Here is an 18,362-nt window from a genome sequence, read left to right as displayed (position 1 = left end):
CTGCAATATGAAGAATAGAAAGAAAAAAAATGTCATTAAAGAGATGGGCTATTATCACAACTGCAATGGGCGCATTTGATCTTTTGCTCAACATGGGGAAAAAGAAGTTGGAAATGACATTTTTTGTAGATTACATTGAAAGAGTTTGAACTAGTAATTAAGACTCATCCTAAACCAATTTAGAAATCGCCCCATCCTCACCAACTTAATTGAGTTACCAAGGCAAGTGATATTGTTTTTTCTCTTCATTGTTTACCTCTCTACATGACAATTCTTTGATCATATTGAGCTTTACATACCTTCTCGCATTGTGTTTACAAAGTATTATAAATCCCTTATTCTCTTGCTGAATTACACCACAGAGTTGAATAGCGGAGCCAAGCCAATTAGCCAGAGAAACGCAGCCCAATGTTAGTTATTAATTGATGTCAATAGTAATATAAAGCTGAGCTTATTTTCTTCATGGTATGAATCTTGGGAAGGAAGCTTATGGTTTTGGAGCTTTTGGACGGTGTGGTGTTGCAGAAAAGTAGGAGGGAATTGGGAGTTAATTAGTAGCTTTAGTTTGAGGGAATAGAATTGGAGGGAGAAGATTGAAAAACTTTTATCTAATCATGCCCTAGAAAGTGATGACAAAGAAGAAAGTGAATATGCTTACCCCATGATTGTAAACTATATATCTAAGCTAGCTCTATTATTATTACAACAATTATCGATCATTATGATTCCCACCTCCACTTCCACCACCGCAAACCCCATAGCCGAACTCCGTCCTGTCAAACTCATACTCGATCATATATTCACTTTACCTTTTCTTTCCTAAATTCTAAAACCCTCATGAAATCTTTAACATTTGGATCCACTAGCTACTGAATTATTATATGAATTTCAAATATTGAGGAAGATTGAAACTCACTTTGGTTCAGGCTCAATCATTCTGAAAACTCCTCCTTATTCCCTATAAAGCTGTAGGTTTTAATTTTTTGGGCTTCACTTTCTTTCTTTCTTTCCTCTTTCCTTGTTTCCATTGTAGGGACTCTGCCCAGCCTTTTCATGGCTTCATTCCACTTTGTATCTCTTTGCCTTCTTTTCACCAGACGTTCGTATGTTAGTGAAAGTATATTTAGGGCTCCAACTCAATATTCTCTCTCTCACTGTCAAAAGTTATTCCATATCCCATTTTAATCCTAAAGCGAACAGATGAGCTTTTGTGATCTGATAGCCATGCTTCCTGCCTGCTTTAGGGGTTTCTGTTTTTCAGTAGCTTTATCTTTTAAGTCTAGTTAATTAAGTGGTGATATATGTATACTTGCATTTATTGACTCTCACTGTACATAGCGTAAGATACTGATGATTCATGTAGGTGCGTAGAGAATCAGACGTATATGATCGAAGAGAAGAAAATAACATAGGTTTAGTCTCACTCTTGCAATTTGCAAACTTATAAAGAAGTGAAGAATTAAGATCTACAAGTTTTGAACTCCTCACAACCTACTTACGAACAAATATCGGAAAAAAATAAGTTTGAAAATTATTATATATTATTATTTCTTTTGAAATTTACCAAAAATGGGCCACAAATAAGTATAAAACTTTGAATAAAAAAAAAGGGATCGTCTACAGTACATTAATGTACCGATACATCAAGTAGACTAGGTTCAATACATAGGTAGACTAGCTTAGTACATGGGTAGACATGCATGGAGTTAGTCTACCCTTGTACCGAGCTAGTCTACATTTGTATTGAACCTAGTCTACTTAATGTATCGGTACATTAATGTACTGAAGTATTTTCCATAACAATAATTTCATTTCGTTGTTAGTAAATTACTACTGTGAAAGTTAACCGTTTGCATGCCACCATGTTCTGCCAGTTCTAATCTGAAATGTCTTGGAGTTTTACCATTTTCCATATCCGCCAAACCACTGCCTAGTAATTTGGTGATTATTACGGAAGGAAAAACAATTAGTGTGGAGTGTAGGCTTCACAGATCTCTATAGTTTAGGATTCGTGCGTATAAAGAAATCTAATTAAGTAGCTTCCATCTCCAACTTGTTGAATCGATCATGCAACATATATATGCATGTCAATAAGATCCTCGATCAATAATATGAGGCCCCCCACCAGAAATTAAAGTTATTCTATTTTATGTTTCAAAAAAGAAAAAGACAGTGTCTAATTCGAAAGGTCATGCATCCAAAATAGAGCACTTTACAGTTCAAAGTTCCACAACCATTTACATTAGGGGTTGAACCTTAATTGTCTCATACATTTGTACTCATCCCATGGTCCTTGGAACGATATGACCCTTAGATTTAGCGTAAATTAATAAAATCCAAAATTGAAAGTGTCACATAGCTAAGGCATATATATATAGGATCAACATGTTGAATGTTAATGCTATTGTTGATTCGACTTTTGGCAGCAGTAGCTAGCTACCAAGTGATAGTATATATGGTGGTGGTCCTAGAAATATATTGAAAACCAGGCCATCTTAACTTCACGTCCTTGTCCATAACCTCTTCATATCTAACTTAGAAGCTCCTAGTGCTCCTTCCACAAAATAAATATTAATCTCATCGAAGCCTCTTAAAGGGGTGATGCATGACTTCCTCTTCTTCAATGCCTTGGACTTGATTAATTAATTAATTAGTTGCATGGTGGATGTTGTTGGGTCGACTTTGTTTATTATTGGCTCATCTCCTTGTACATGCTTGTCATAGAAGTGGAAAATAGTGAGAAACTTGGGTGTGTCCTGTATCGTTTTATGAAACTATTTTTGTAATACTGAATTGTAGAATGAAAACAGGGAATTAAACTACAAGTTTTTAAGATATCAATACATGTTCGGCACAAGTATTTCAAAATTTGGAATATTAAAAACATATCTATCATTTCAAAAACAAAAAAAAAAATCTATAGCACTCAGCTTATACAATCTGAAGCTCTATTAAAATCATTTTTAGTTTTTCCTCAGTAATCTTGAAAGATTGAATATTTTGTTTGTATTGATCATGAATCCTTTATTGGTTGTTATGAGAAAAGAAACAAAGTATTGTGAAGGAGATTGAACAAGAAGAACCGAATCCCTCAATTTTGTTTATGTTTATATGAAATTGCAAGCTCCTGAATCTTTAGTTCAAAATGATCATTCAATCAAATGTCTCAACCTTAGTTGTTAATTCCTCTAGCCCATGAGATAATCTAATTCTATTGAAGCATAAAATGCCGAAGCTTTCACCCTAAATCATCCATATAAATTAGATCTGACACATAAAAGAGGAATTTTTTAAATCCTTCATTCTTCTCCATTGCATGATTCTGCAAGTTTCAATTGATTGAAAAAGACGGGGAAGAATAAAGTTAAAACAGCAGATAAAGTAAATGAGATCATGAGAAGAGAGGATAAGTCTCAATGGAAATTGTGGGAGAGAAAGAGAGAAAGATCGAAAGAGAGGAGAAGAGTTTGTGGATCTATCTGCTTAAAAGTAAAAAAATAAAAATAAATCACTTTCTCTAATTGCAGGGCGGGTTGTTTTTAGGAAACAAGGAAAACGTCAAAAAGTTATTTCCCATATTTATTCATAGTTCCTGAATTGTTTCCTAAAATTTGTTTTCCCTGTTTTTCAAATTTAATGCACCGAACACAAATTACATAAGTTTTTGAATTCGTAAAATAAAAAACAGTATCGCAAAATGATACCGAACGGACCCTTAAATCTTGATATTTCTGAAACACTAATACCTATATTTATAGTAAAAAAAAATAGTGAAAACCAAACAACAAAACTGAGTCAGATTTTTTATTTTATTTTATTTTATTTTATATATATAGTGACAATGAGGATTTGACCGGACATAATATATGAAATTGAGTACATAATAACAGATTTTTTTTTTTTTTTTTTAAAAGATGATCAAATGATTTCACTCCTACTCCCATGGTGACTCGAACCCATGACCTCGATCCCAAGAATACATAATAACAGATTTAGTAAAAGGCCATTTGCATTATTCCTTTTCAAAGCGAAAGAACGTTAACTAACATTCATCTGCTCGATCAACCGGTCAATTTTGTGTTTCAGTACGTTGAATGATTTTGCACCAGATCACTTGGAAGCTTTATGGCTTGACATGATTGAGCAGCCACAAAAGGGTTTCTTTAGTGGATAATTAGGTGGCAGTAATATTTTTTTTTTTTTTTGAAAGGGTGGCAGTAATATTTTTATGACTACAGAAATCAGGCGGATATTTCTTCATATTTATACGTAGTTACTGAAAGAATAATATAATTAACAGACCAAAAACAAGAAAATTGTGGATGCAGTAGATCCAGTCGGGATCAACCGCAACACTAATGCAAATGATTTTCTTATCACTTGACAATAATAAACCAATCAAATATAGATAATTATCTAGTTTTCACCGAATATCGATGAGACATTTCTTATTCTAAATGATGCAGCAATATTCGCTGTCCTCAGAAGAAAATGGCACTTTAATCTATAGCTACTTTGGCTTTGCAACTAATGGATTTTATCAGATAGCAGATACAGAGTTGTGTGTGACTGTGACTGTGAGGTGGGTCTTCTTCGACCTAGCTAGCTCTATATATATGCATGAAATGATGGCAATGAAGATGATGGAGGGTCCCGATCAGCTTTCATCATCATCATCATCTCGCATAATCCCTTGGATTGAGGAAGAAGAACTGAAACAAGTAGTAGTAGTATTAAGCAAGCTATAAGCTAATTGAATTTGCAGCAGCCTTGAGCCGTGGGACCTTTTTTCTCTTTAACGTTCATCAGCCACAGTATAAAAAGAAGAGAAGAGAAGAGAAGAAAAAGAATGTGATGTGCATGTGATCCAACAGCCTTTATGTTCCCCCCAATATATAAGTGTCCTTTAAGTCCTTTATATGATCGATCACCTTCTAAATTCTGATTAAAACCCAACTCAGAAAATTGTCTTCTTTTGACATTCGATGAGTCACACTTTTTCGTGTTAATCATGTTTAGGTCATAGACAAAGATTTGCATGTCCTCAAACTTATATCTAATTGGGGTCCATGTTTATAAGACATGCGAGCTAGGGTCGGCCATGGTTGATATAGGAATAATGGCACCGACTAAAAGTATGTTATTAGTGGAATCTCAGGCCCCAATATCATATCATACATTATATTATGGATTGATGGATGATCATGATTAATGGCAAATTTCGTTTACATTAACTTGGTGCGCAAGCAGTTTGTATAGCTTCTACTAGTACATCCATGCAAGTAGAATATACTCAGAATGAAGTAAAGTCGCTCTCACACGTTTATAGAAGGATCTCATCGATCTCTTTTTAACGTAGAAGATGAACGAATGGCTTTCAGACTTTAACAAAGAAGAGAGAAAGAAAGAAAAGAGAAAGGAGGTGAAAATTAAAAGAAAAGATAGTAGTGGAGGAATTGAAAGACAAGTCTTGTTCTTCTCTCCTTTTAATGTAATTTTATAAAGTGAGTTAAAATTAACTTTATTTCTTCATTGAAAAGAAAATAGATTGATCGAGGCCATGCAAGTCTATCTACATGCATTATATATTTTTTTAGTATTTGATGACGACCCTTTGGACCTTAGATTGCTCTCTTAGTCTCTGAGAAGCTAGGAAGCTGCTTTATAAAGTCTTTTTTGTATGAATTCAAGAACTTTTGCATGGAAACTAAATATTACATTATCCTAACCTATTTTAATTTCATATATAGTGACTTTCTCAACCCAATTCGAAAATCAAAATACTTGAAAAAATAAAACCAAGTTAATGTATTTTCTTTATGTAAAGTCAGTACCACCTAAAGTGGTAACAAGCTTTAGGAAACTTAGCTATAAAGGGCGGGTATACGCAGAAGATAAGAACGATTTGCTTTAGTAATCATAACTTCATAAGGATACTAATAATTCGCAGTCGGATACTGCCAATAAGTTAATTCTCAATTCTAACCTCTCCATATTTCCTAATCCGGGTAGAAACATTTTTCACCCACCTAATTAAAGTTTTTACCTCAGAGGTAAATTCTTTCTGTAATAATTCCAAACACTAGTTTGATCGAGTAGTTTCTCATTCATGCATGCACTTATGGAAGTGGGATGCTCTGTGTGACTGAAGAAGAGAAGGATCGATGCATCATGCATGTGATAAATATAGAACATGAGAAGAAGCCCTAGAAACGTCAGTCTCATACATTAACAACACAATGGACAAAGAACCTGGGTACATTAATGTTTATGTAGATCAAAGACAAACGGGTATCTTGTCGGATCCTTAATGCATGCCCATTTGCTCGTGCTCAGGATCCACATATATGTAGAAATATATGATCCCCTCGTGACCTTTTTGAATTTTTGTTTCTGTCTAAGCTCTTAGAAGAAAAATAAGCACCTGCAGGATTCGAAACCTAATATTATCATTGCGCTTTGTTTGACCCAATTCAAACACCCTCCATCCATCACTGGTCTGCCCCGATTCTATACTATTATTATTATTATTATTATTATTATTATTACTGATACGATCAAGTTTCATTGAACGTACACAGAACACATATATATTCGATTGGAGCAATAATAATAAAAATGGTTAATAGGGTTTTGTGTTGCAGGGAAGAAGTTAGTAAAAGAGACAAAAGAGAGTGCGAGAAGAGAGAAGAAAAAGAAAAAGAACCTTGTAGTAGCTCTGTCGTATGGAAATAGAATACAGAGTTTGATTCTTTTAGATTTAGAAAGAAGGAAGATAGAGTTAAGCTAGTGTGTATGTCTGTCTCTATGGTCATTATTATAATTCAAAAGTGCTATTACCCATAAATCACATTTTAAATATGTGGTTTTATCCGTATTCGCTCTGCGGTTTAAGTTGTCTTTCCTTGAAATTCTCATTCTCAGACAGTATAATAAGGCTGGTTAAGAAAAAAATGACAAAAAGCTTGGTTTTTCAGTAGAAATAATTTAAGAGATTTTATTGTTTTTTGGAAGCTAGGTATCGGCGGTGGTCATGTGAGAGGAGGTGGGGTTTTGGTTTCACTTTCACTGCGTTTTAGAAATTGGAATAGAATCTTCTTGCTCTTCAGCACACATCATATACAGAGAGAAGAGAGAGAGATTGATGAGTATTAGACTAGACTGGACAATGGAGAGAGAGAGAGAGAGATGATTTAGGTAGTGATGGTGATGGTGGGCTCGGTGAAGAAGGATCATATATGTCTGAATTCCTGACATTGAACTTGTGAAATTATTCAGCGTTGTTTGTTTTTCGAGATCTCCATACTCTGTGGACCCTCATCTGTCTATGTTTACCGACGATTCAACATTTCTTACTTCTGTAATTGACTAATTTCTAGCTCTTAATGCATGGGTTTAAATTATTATCGCTTTCTTGATTAAGCTAGCTAATCCACTGTTGTGATTTTTCCTGTAGTAAGTCTTCACTAGGTTAAGCTTGGTTTTGAAAATTGCATGCATGTAATCATGTATAGGTCTGTTTAAACTCCCTATGATCCATGCATAAGAACTATGTGAACATATATTTGTAAATCCGAAATTGTTTAATAATTTGATAATTATCACTTTTGTTAAATACCTAGCCGGCCGGTGTTTTTTTTTTTTTTTTTTACTAATCATGGAATCTCCAATGTGCAAAAGCTTAAAGAACAAAGAGTTTGAACAATCTCCATATGCTAGATTCATGCGTTTTGAAATTGAATTTGAATCCGTTGTTGTTATGTTGTCCCAATTGATTCTAAATATACTTTAACAGTGCTTATAGGTTACTGGGTTTGTGTGAGCTGAGGATTTCTACAATGTATATAGGTGGGGGTAATATTCCCCAAAAATGTATGGCCAAAAAATAATAATTCCCAAAAATGTGCATGTAACATGAATAAGGGTCCTGTGGGGTGGCAATAAATATACGTTGTGCAGAGAAAGAAAACAAAACAAGAATCACGAGAATGGTAAACCCACAGAGAGAAGAGAACCACATCAAAATTAAAAGGACTACTAGCTGCTACTACTTAATTACTGTTTCCATGTCAGCCGCTGAAACGGTCCAGAACTCTGCAGTGCTGCTCTCTCTCTCTTTCTCAGCTGCAGGGTTAGGTTCCGTGTGTTTTTGTTTTTGGCTACCCAGCTGGGAATTAAAGAAAGAGAATGGCCAACAAAGTGTAAGAACTTAGAAGGTGTGTGTCTCAGTGCCTGTGTTTTTCTTCTTCGATCTTATGCTGGCTAGCTAGCTTAGCTGGTTATCAAAGGAACCATTTCCCATTTTAATTGAATATCGGGACTTGAAGCGGACATTTCTTCGTGCAATTTTCTATATCAATTCCCTTTTCTAAAACCCTAACCTTCTGCATTTTGCCAGTCTCACATGCATATATATGAATAGTTAAATACAGAGATATTTCGTGGGGCAATATAACCCATTCTTGTATTCTTTTTCCTTTTCGATGCTTGAAATGCTTTTGTATCAAATTGATTTTTTGTATTACTCCTTTTTTAGATCAGGGGTATTACTAATCTATACTTGCCCAAAAGGGAGATGATCAAAAATGCTTTTCAAATACAAGTACGTGTCTCTCCTTTTGTAACAGTGATCAGGCATATTTATCCAGTTCTATTATGGCTAAAATGCATTTTTCAAAACTAATAAATGTATTGATCTACATCTATTTGAAGCGGGGAGGGAGATGGTGGGAGAAGTGAAAAGAAATGGGACAGTTTATGAGTTTTAACTTTTCTTTTTACAATAATGAGAGAATATATGATGGGCAATGATCAAAATAATCAGTTGAGGATCTTTGTGATATAATTAGTCATCATTTTCCTATTGTTTTCACTTTGTTCCTGGAAGAGAACACCTGATTGCGTCCCTACTCCCCTACCCCTCCCTTACCCTATCCTCTCTTGCAGTCAGTCTTTTTACCTAAATCACAAATTAAATCCGTTATTTCCTTACTTTTATAGGATTCCTCGGTGCCCACTCAATTACAGTGACTTCCATGCAATCTAAGCTAGCTAGTCAGATAATTTGTCACATTCAATTAATCAATTTTGACACTTAAGTTAATGTAAAAAAACAACTCTGAAAAACCCATCTTTGAAAAGAAGTTTATAATAATCATTGTTATCATATACCAGTGTTAGAAACCGTAAAATAAAATATGCCTCTTAGGGTTCTTCTCACCCTCGAGAGAACTGATTTTTGTAATTCTAGTAAAGAAAAACCATATTGGTTTCACACTTTCACTCTTAGAATTGTATTACTGTTAACTGGGTGTCATCTTTGTTAATTAGTAGCCCGATTAGCGAGCAAAATGAAAGAATATTTCTTGGGCCATTACAATGAGAGAAGAGGAGGAAATTAAAGAAATCTGTAACATTTGATTTTTTTTTTTTTAAGGAAACTTTTAAGGCCAATAATTCAATCGATCACCTGGACACGTCAGCCAAAAGGAGAAGCCGAGCCGATGGAGAAGAAGGAGCCAAAGTTGGAACCTTATGAAAGCAGCAGAGAGAGAGAGAGAACAGATCGAGCAGGCTAAAGGGCCAAAGAGTGAGGGTGGTGCATGGTATTGTAAGTTAGTGAGTAAAAGGTAATAGTGGTCAGAGAGAGAAAGAAGAGCAGTGTCTAGGTCGACTAGCCCTTATGATAAATCATTCATATTGAAGTTTGGAATGTTATGGGGAAAAAACTGGAAAAAAAATAAAGAAGAAGAAGAAGAAGAAGGAAAGGTAGAGAGAGAGAGAAATGGAAGAAAGAGCAACAGAAGTAGAAGAGAAGAGAAGGAAGAAATGTCGTAATGAATGAGAAGAATACAATACACAGGCTTTAAATCCCATCACGTAGTTCGATGTATCCTTTACCTTATATCTGCTAGAGAGCTGTATGTTAGTAGTAGTAGAAACTAGAAAGAGAAAAAGGAAGAAAATGATGGGGATTAGAAATTGGAAACTGTGCTTGGTTCGGTTGGAGCAGGAGAGTAGCATATTAAAAACAAACAAAAGGAAACCTACAAATTGAAAAGAGAACACTCGTTTGACGTGAGAGACCCCCAATTACCTTTCCTTTTCCTTTCTTCCATCTTTTTTTCTTTTTTACATCACCCGAGTAATAATATAGTTTATACTCCATTGACCCAAAATACCCTTCTTCTCAAGATTCTCTACAATTAACGATGCATCTGTGTTTTCTTATACTTAATTAAGTCGGGCACTCAAGTCTAAGCTCCATCTTTACCTAGGCTTACATGTAGGTAGCTTGGTTAGTATACAAGAATTATTGTCGTAATCTCTTTCAGTCGTGTTTAATGCTTAGAAATCTGTATAGGAGCTCTAGTTGCATTTATGGCATTAGGGAATGTTCATTGCTCTGTCTCTTTCATTTTCATAAAATTGTGGAGAAAAAATTATAACTTGATAAATTATGACTTCGCTAAATTATCTATTTTGTTTCACAACTATTACTTAAAATAATTCATGATATGAAAATATGTGAGAGAATGTCATCCAACAATTAGTATGGACAACAAAATATAAATCAGTAAAAAGATGGAATTATGAGATAATTTTGAATCTTATAAGCTAACCTAGTTAGGTCAAGAAGAATAGTTTTTTAAAATGATCGAATTTTCTATCTTAAATACTCCGATTGGGTTGTTTATTTGTGAAAATTGGAAATTGAGGTTGATAGTCAAAGAGATAAATAATTAGACCTTATCAGCCATTTTGTTAGAAAAAATTTCAATGTTTGTTGAAAATTAAGGAGTAGTATGTCCTTTTACTTTTTAGTTACGGATTATTTTCTCTAACTTCATGAAACAGAAGACAATGTAATGTCATATAGACATTGTGTTCATATATATACTTCATCGAGTAATTTTTGATCAAACTAGAAAGACATCATGAAAACCCCATAGATCATTTTTGGACAAACAAGAAGAGACGTACCGAAAAAGAGAATCCCAACCCAAGATATGCACAAGAGAATCAAGAGCCATTAGCAAAAGAAAGCAAAGAAACAAAGAGATTATAGGCCCCTAAATCAAACCCTAATTAAGGGAAGGGGAAAGAATTGGATGAAATGGTAAATTTGAAAAGACAAAGGGCACAGCACACTGCTCTTCACCTGTGCGTGATTTTTAAGTGGGTGTGCGCGGGATCAATTTGTCAGTACTAGTGTACAAAACAAAGAGAGAGAGAGAGAAAGGGGAGAGGGGTCACGGGTTTGTCTTGAAAGGCCCTTATTTCACACTCCCAGACTCAGACACATATTCTCTCTCTATTTCTCTCACTACCATAAACCGAGAAGAGATCGATCATTTCCAAATATTTAAAACCCCAAAACCCAACCAAAAACAAAAACAAAAACAAAAACAAATACCACAGTACCACCACAACTCTCCTTTTTCCTCCATTTTTATCCATCCATCCACCCAGTCTCTCTCACTCTCACTCTCTTCTTAAACCCCTCTTTCATTTCTCTTCCTTCCTCAGATCTCTCTCTCTCTATCTCCGCCCGGTTCTCATGGCTTTGATGATAGACAATTGCGGCGAAGGCATACTCCTCTCTCTAGACTCCCACAAATCTGTCCCGGCTCCGTTCCTGACCAAAACGTACCAGCTCGTCGACGATCCCGCCACCGACCACATCGTCTCTTGGGGAGAAGACGACACCACCTTCGTCGTCTGGCGCCCTCCGGAGTTCGCCCGCGACCTCCTCCCTAATTACTTCAAGCACAACAACTTCTCCAGCTTCGTCCGCCAGCTCAATACCTATGTATGTAGCTAAAAATGTTTTTTACATATACTTGTATGTATTTATCATTTTCGTTTCTGTTTTTGAACTTTGCACTAAAACTGTCCTTTTTTCATGATCTTAGGGTTTCAGGAAGATAGTGCCGGACAGGTGGGAGTTCGCCAACGAGTTTTTCAAGAAAGGCGAGAAGCATTTGCTGTGCGAGATCCACAGGCGCAAGACGGCTCAGCCGACGCAGCTCCCCATCAACCATCACCACCACGGCCACCACCAGTACCCGCATTCGCCTCTCGGGAACCACCACGTCGTCACCGGTCCCGGCTTCTTCCCCTTCCAGCCGAGTCGTGGAAGCAACTCTCCTTCCGACTCCGACGACCAGTTTCCCAACTGGTGCGACTCGCCGCCGCCACTCGTGTCCTCTCCACCTTCAGGCGGTGGTGGTCCTCTCAATACCAGCTACTGCAGTAATGTTGCAACCAACACTGTGACAGCTCTATCGGAAGACAACGAGAGGCTGAGGCGGAGCAACACCATGCTTATGTCCGAGCTCAACCACATGAGAAAGCTATACAACGATATCATCTACTTCGTTCAGAACCATGTCAAGCCTGTCGCTCCAAGCAATTCTTACCCAGGTTCTCTACTTCTTTGCAACCCATCACAAAACACACTCAATACCAACTCTTCCGCCGCCATAAACAAGCCTCTGAACCAGGTTCTGGGGTACTACCACGGTAACCCTAAACAAAACCAACCACATCACCAGCCCATGGCCCATGTGATGATGATGAACAACAACAACGTTTCGTCACCAACAACCACCACCACGTCCAAGAGTACTAGCTCGGTGACTATTATTGAAGACCGGCCCGGTAATATTAGCAACAACAATGGGTGCAAGACCAAACTGTTTGGGGTTCCACTGCTGCATTCTAAGAAGAGACTGCACCCGGAGTACAACAACGGCTCGAATCACATGGCCATGGAAGCAAGTAAGACGCGTTTGATTTTGGAAAAGGATCATGATTTAGGTCTCCACCTCATGCCCCCATCCACATGCTAGTCAGCTACTTAAATTAGAAAGGTCTCGTCTTTTTCTCCAAAACCCATCAAATCAAATTAAATTACTTATCTTTAAAGGTTTCATCTTTTTGGTCCTAGTTTTTTTGTTTGCTTGTATTCTGGGTCTGATCATGAGATATGTGTGGGTGTTTGTGGTGAGTGTCGTAGCTAGTCTGTATATATATGACTTTTAGTGCCGGTAATTTCCCCACCGCCATGAATGCAGGTGTGGGTTTTGGGTAGAGTGATCGATGATCGATATATTATCAAGATCTTATCTTGAAGGTTTTAGTTTCAAAATTTTATAGCCTTTGTTGGATTTGCAGTGGGGCTATTATTTGCTCTCGATTTTTGAATATATTTCTCTCTTTCTTCTTGTTCTTCTTCCTGAACCCTGCAGGCCTTCAGTTTCTCTGAATGTAATCCCTGAGTATGTTTCAGTTGCATTAATGCCTGCCTGAGAGGACAGACAGGGGTGTTTATGACAATTTGCAGTCTGGTCCATTGACAATTTTCTCTAGGCTTTTCTCTGATAATTAGTCCCATTAATGGTTTCATACGTACAACTCTGACCATGGCCAAAAAACAAAACAAAAATGCAGGAAAATTATACAGAGAATAATGTTTAAAAATGAAAAAGCAACTGAAAAAGCATGACAATTCGTTGTTCAAAATCCAAGTATGATCTGTGCAAGAACAATAATTGTTATTATTTCCTTCATTATGAAAAGAAGATCAAGGTAGGGGATAGAGAGATCGAAGACTATGATTTACTGAAAAGAAAGCTATCATTTCATTTGGATCAAGGTTCTAATATCTATTTCTCGTTTCCATGAAACTGTCAGGAGTCACTACTCCACGCAGCAAAAAGCCAAATACATACTTACAGATGGTGTGTATTAATCTAATAAAACTGGAGAAAAGAGTTGGGGTTTCGATGAAAGCGAAATGTAAGAGACGAAATTGACTCAAAAATGTGGGTTTGAAAGGTTTCTATCAAGGATCAATGCTTCTATGCTCTTTCTTCTTCCCGGTTCTTCTTCTTCTTTACACCAGAAAAACCTACCTCTTCCTTTGCCTACTTTAAGTATCTGATCGATCATCAACGGCTTAATATCATTTATCGCTTGCTATAAAATTTGAATCTCTTTTATGGCTTTTCTTGTCTCTCTCGAAAATTTTCTTGACCCGTAATTATTCACAGACAAAGATCTCTATTTTAAGAGTGTGAGGGAGGAAAAGTGAGGAATAATATTATAGAACAAATTAGAATGGGAATATCTTTGTCGTACTCGGTACACAAGGGTTTTGGTTTCGTCTCGTAGCCAAAAAATAATAACCTAACCCTAGATTGACACCGGTCCACTAATGCTAGGTTGGTAGCCTTCTGCTTCTTCTAAGCTTTTGTCCTTTATTGGGTCGTCGCACGTGACTAGAAACATGAACGTGTGGTCTAGCATTTGTATAATTGAAAAACTTTGTTATAGCTGTGAAGCTGTTGGTGTCCAAATCAAATAGTGCAGCAGGGAGGGCTAAAGTGGGTGATGGGCTTCGAAAGTGGATACGGATCATCCTGGTAAAAAAAAGCTAAGAGAAAGGGTAGGGAAGGGCTCAAAGGCCGTATTGGACCACGAAATGGGTTGGTTCTTGAAAGCTTAAAAAGGAGTAAAAGGGAAAATGCGATTTCTAAAGACATGTTTGGCTACGATTAGGACTTTTTTAAAAGCACTTTGTTGACATTTAGTCTTCCTTCTTTTGGTGTACCGAACTTTTTTGACAACTTAAGAGTTAGTAGTACTATAATCACGTCAAATTAAGTACACGATTGCAATTTTGTATAGGAATGAACTCTATATGTTTAGGGAACCTAGACCAACTTTTTGTAGATTTTCCTGCCCTGTCTAAATTAATTGAAAGTAATTTTTTTACCTCAAAAGAGGCTAAATACAAACTAGTCTAGGTCTTCAAAGACCAGAAATATCATCATGATTCACCCCTACGAATAACTTTTACATTTTCGAACATTGAAAAGGGTTCTTGACTAATGAGGACTAACACCAATTTCCAAGCACGGTTCTAAAGTCCTTGGTATTCCGATGAAAATGTTTCTTTGTTAGTTTGTTGTATCTTTTAGAGAACCTGAAAAAATGTAAACGATAAAGTGGCCTGTAACTCAGTGTTCAACTGTTCATCGAGCTAAAACACGAAGGACTATTATGCACTGATCCAATATGCCAAGGTTAAACGGGCAAAAGGAGTGGGCATCAACGTATAAAGATTAGGCAGGATACCTATTTGGGCCATAAGAAAAGTAAAGGCCGGGCTTTCAAAGCCCGGTATAAGAGTTTCCATGCTTAAAGCAATTCAAAACTGGAAACCCACTTCGGCCGAAAGGAAATTAGCCGTGATCCCAACAACATACCAAAAACATGATTTTGTCATTCAAACCCTCAACCCTATTACCATAAATCCATAATACAAACAAATAAGTGGTATACAAATAATCACAATTCACAAACATACATATGTATTAGCAAAGTGACCAAATTCCACTTTTAAATTGGTATACAAGCCGTCAATAATTAAGTTAAATTTCTATTATATTATCTCTTTTTTAAACCTCTCTATTTAGAAAATCCGACTATGACATTTTTCTTTGGATAGAAACTTCAATTTTTCTTTCATTTTCTCTTGCTCTATGCTCTCAATCATCGACCAAGTTCGTAACCATCACAATATAAAAGGCTAATATTATTCAGTTCTCAATGCTACAAAAAAAATTTCTTCCTATACATACCATCTTTAGAGGCACGAGAATAGCACTAGAATCTCTCCCCGTTGTTTAGAAAAACTGAACTGGCCACGCGCCACTATGAAATCCTAGAAAAGCTCCACACCCCACGCAGCTACTCCATCTGTTACACTCTTTCAAACTCATAAAATCACCCAGGAAGGTTCCCTCTGCAGAATTCCATCTCGAACCCATCATTTTAAGCAATAGTTTTATTTGAGAGGTTTTTCCCATTTTCAACTTGGTAATTTAAGAAATATACCCCTCAATTAAAGAAAATAAACCAAAAACAACAACAATGACAACAACATTTTCAACAGTAGGGAAAGTAGCTCTTTAGATTGAGACACTGTTGGGGATTCCCGCTATTGTTCATACGTATAATTCCAGCCTCTATTTCAGCCAGTTTCTTTCCAAACCTCTCGAAGGCTTCCAACACTTTTGTGTCTGATGTCCACCCAGGTGTGTCTAGCTCTCTGCCCCAGATAGATTTCATCACTAGCATGCCTAGACAAAATTTCTATCAGCGAAACACCGATCAAAGTTTGACACCGAGCAGTAATAGTTTTCAAGAAAGCCAAATCAGGGTTGGTCTTGAGCTCTTCATATTCCGAAGTTCCTATCTCAGGCATGAATCTCCTGCTTATAGTTGGTCGGTTTGGAAGGTATCCAGCAAAAGAGTATTGTCCGAAGTTGACGGCTGCATGGAGCGCAGAGGCAATCCAAATGATGATAGTGCATGTTTCGATGAGCTCATCACGAGTCTGCATTTGAGGCCACCAGGGTTCATTCTTTTTGTCACCATGACCCTGCTCCACAAGTTCCTTCCACCAGGACTGGAGTTCAGTGTCTTTTTGAACCATATCATCAGTCTTGTAGTAGAAGGAGCAATAGTCTGTCACCCAAGTTTTTATTGCAGACCAAATATTCAGTCCATCAACAGCATACGGGTAGTCCTCTATCAGTAGGCGAACACGGTGTGGAGAATTGGCATCCCTGACAGCCATCCCTCTGCAATGAGCCAAGGCATGCATAAGCATGTCAGAGAAAGTTGGCAAACCCTATAGAAACTAGAAAGTGTCATCTTTTAGTATGTTTTGTTGACCATGATGTAAAATCGTGTTGACCTTGCTGTTAGTCTTTTTAACAGAATATGTTATTAGGCTTAATAGGATTTGGAACCTTAATAGGATTTCCATTCTTTCCAGCTGTATTAGTTAGTTAGTTAGCTATGTAGTATAAATAGCTGAGCTCTCTCATTTTCCTGTAACGAAAGCTTGGTTAATTGAAGTGTAGCTCCTAATCTTTCTCTCGACTCTTCTCTCTCAATTTCTGTGTGATCTTTGTAAACCCTAGCTCATCTCAGCTGCCATGGCTATCATGGTATCAGAGCTCCATAGCTCCTGGACCTGTGAGTCATGCTTCCGCACTCAAGGTTAATTGATTCTCTGTCACTTGTATACTCAGATTCAGCTTCAATTCTGGTGCGAGTTGCAGTTTGATCATCTACATCTTCAACTCTTGGATTTGTGGCTTTGATCTTCATCGAAGCTTGGTTTTGGTCTTCATCTTCTCCTCAGGTGATTCGATCTTGATCTTGTTTCTTAGGACTATGAATTTTATGAGTTTGAGCTTTCTAGTAAAAATTTGAGGTATCTAGAGTAAATCAAAGCAAATCGGAGTAAACTTGGAACATTTAGAGCAATTCTTGAGCAAAATCTTTGTGTATTTTAGCCTTATAGCAAATTTGGAGTATATAGAGCAAATCAGAGTAAAATTGGAGCCTATAGAACAATTCTCGAGCAAAATCTCACTGCAAACTGTGCATACTTCAAGATTATAGAGCAAAACTGCTATCCATATGTGATATCTGTGTCGAAATTGAAGCAATTAGTGAGCAAAGTAAATTTTGAGCTGATTTTTCTCTACTGTGTGTGATTCTGAGTTTCTTTGATTCAAGTAATACTGTTGAAGATAAACAGAACTTTATCACTCTGGAACTTTATCGTTCTTGAAGTGTACTGCTGGAAGTTGCTACAAACAGAACTTTATTCAGTAAGATCTCTGTTAATGCTTTGATCCGTTGGGGATCTAATTAACGATAAGTAAAGAGAGAGAGAAAGATTGACACAAGATGTATAGTGGTTCGCCTCCGCCTGAGCGGGAGACTACGTCCACTTGAAAGCTATACTAGTGTGTCGAGCCTTGCGGCCTAACAAGATTACAAAGTATGTAATGGGATGTTGAGTTGTGGGAGGGGGGGCATTCCTTTTATAGATGAAGGAATGCCCTTCTTCTACTTGTTCTTCGATGTGGGACAAGTTTCCACATAGTTCTAGTATAGAAAGCTTAGAAGCATGTAGAAAGCTATGTTGTGGAGGCATCTTGGCAAGGGCGGGAAGGTGGCTTCCCGATGGCGGAATTGTGACTTCCGGATACCGCCGCGTAGCTTGAACATAGGGCTACAAGATGCGAGTAGCGGTTGGGCCTTGCCATGTCTCGTGGATGTCTCAAAGTGGGTGTTACTTATGCTTGGTGACGTAGTAAATACTCCATATTGTTGGAGGTATGTACAAGTCCCAGAAGTCCCCAAGTAAGAGTAGCTTCTTGGTTGGGGAGTTATAACCACGAAGTCGTCAAGGATAAGTAACCGGGCGGCACGGGGCCCCTACAAGTCCCCGAACTCCGTAAGCAAGAAGGGACTCGTTAACCTGCACA

The 18,362-nt window shown here is 37.1% G+C and overlaps 1 protein-coding gene and 1 pseudogene across 1 annotated transcript; one reads left to right on the top strand and one right to left on the bottom strand.

The window, feature by feature from the left end:
• Positions 1 to 11,271: 11,271 nt before the first annotated feature.
• LOC133738425 (heat stress transcription factor B-4) lies at positions 11,272 to 13,236 on the top strand. Its single transcript, XM_062165961.1, has 2 exons — positions 11,272 to 11,812; positions 11,916 to 13,236. Exons 1-2 carry the CDS (start codon positions 11,561 to 11,563, stop codon positions 12,852 to 12,854), a joined length of 1,191 nt encoding a protein of 396 aa, XP_062021945.1. The 5' UTR covers positions 11,272 to 11,560; the 3' UTR covers positions 12,855 to 13,236.
• Positions 13,237 to 15,957: 2,721 nt separating this feature from the next.
• LOC133737979 (probable linoleate 9S-lipoxygenase 5) lies at positions 15,958 to 17,190 on the bottom strand (annotated as a pseudogene).
• Positions 17,191 to 18,362: the final 1,172 nt, after the last annotated feature.

This window comes from Rosa rugosa, chromosome 3 (genome assembly GCF_958449725.1).
Source record: "Rosa rugosa chromosome 3, drRosRugo1.1, whole genome shotgun sequence".
Taxonomy (NCBI): Eukaryota; Viridiplantae; Streptophyta; class Magnoliopsida; order Rosales; family Rosaceae; genus Rosa; species Rosa rugosa.
This window is presented reverse-complemented; position numbering and strand designations above follow the sequence as displayed.

What these genes read in the sequence shown, in the direction of transcription:
- LOC133738425 (XM_062165961.1), top strand. Translation starts at nt 11,561, where the DNA reads ATGGCTTTGATGATAGACAATTGCGGCGAAGGCATACTCCTCTCTCTA. An exon ending in TCCGCCAGCTCAATACCTAT is followed by an intron (nt 11,813 to 11,915) that starts GTATGTAGCTAA and finishes TCATGATCTTAG; the next exon opens with GGTTTCAGGAAGATAGTGCC.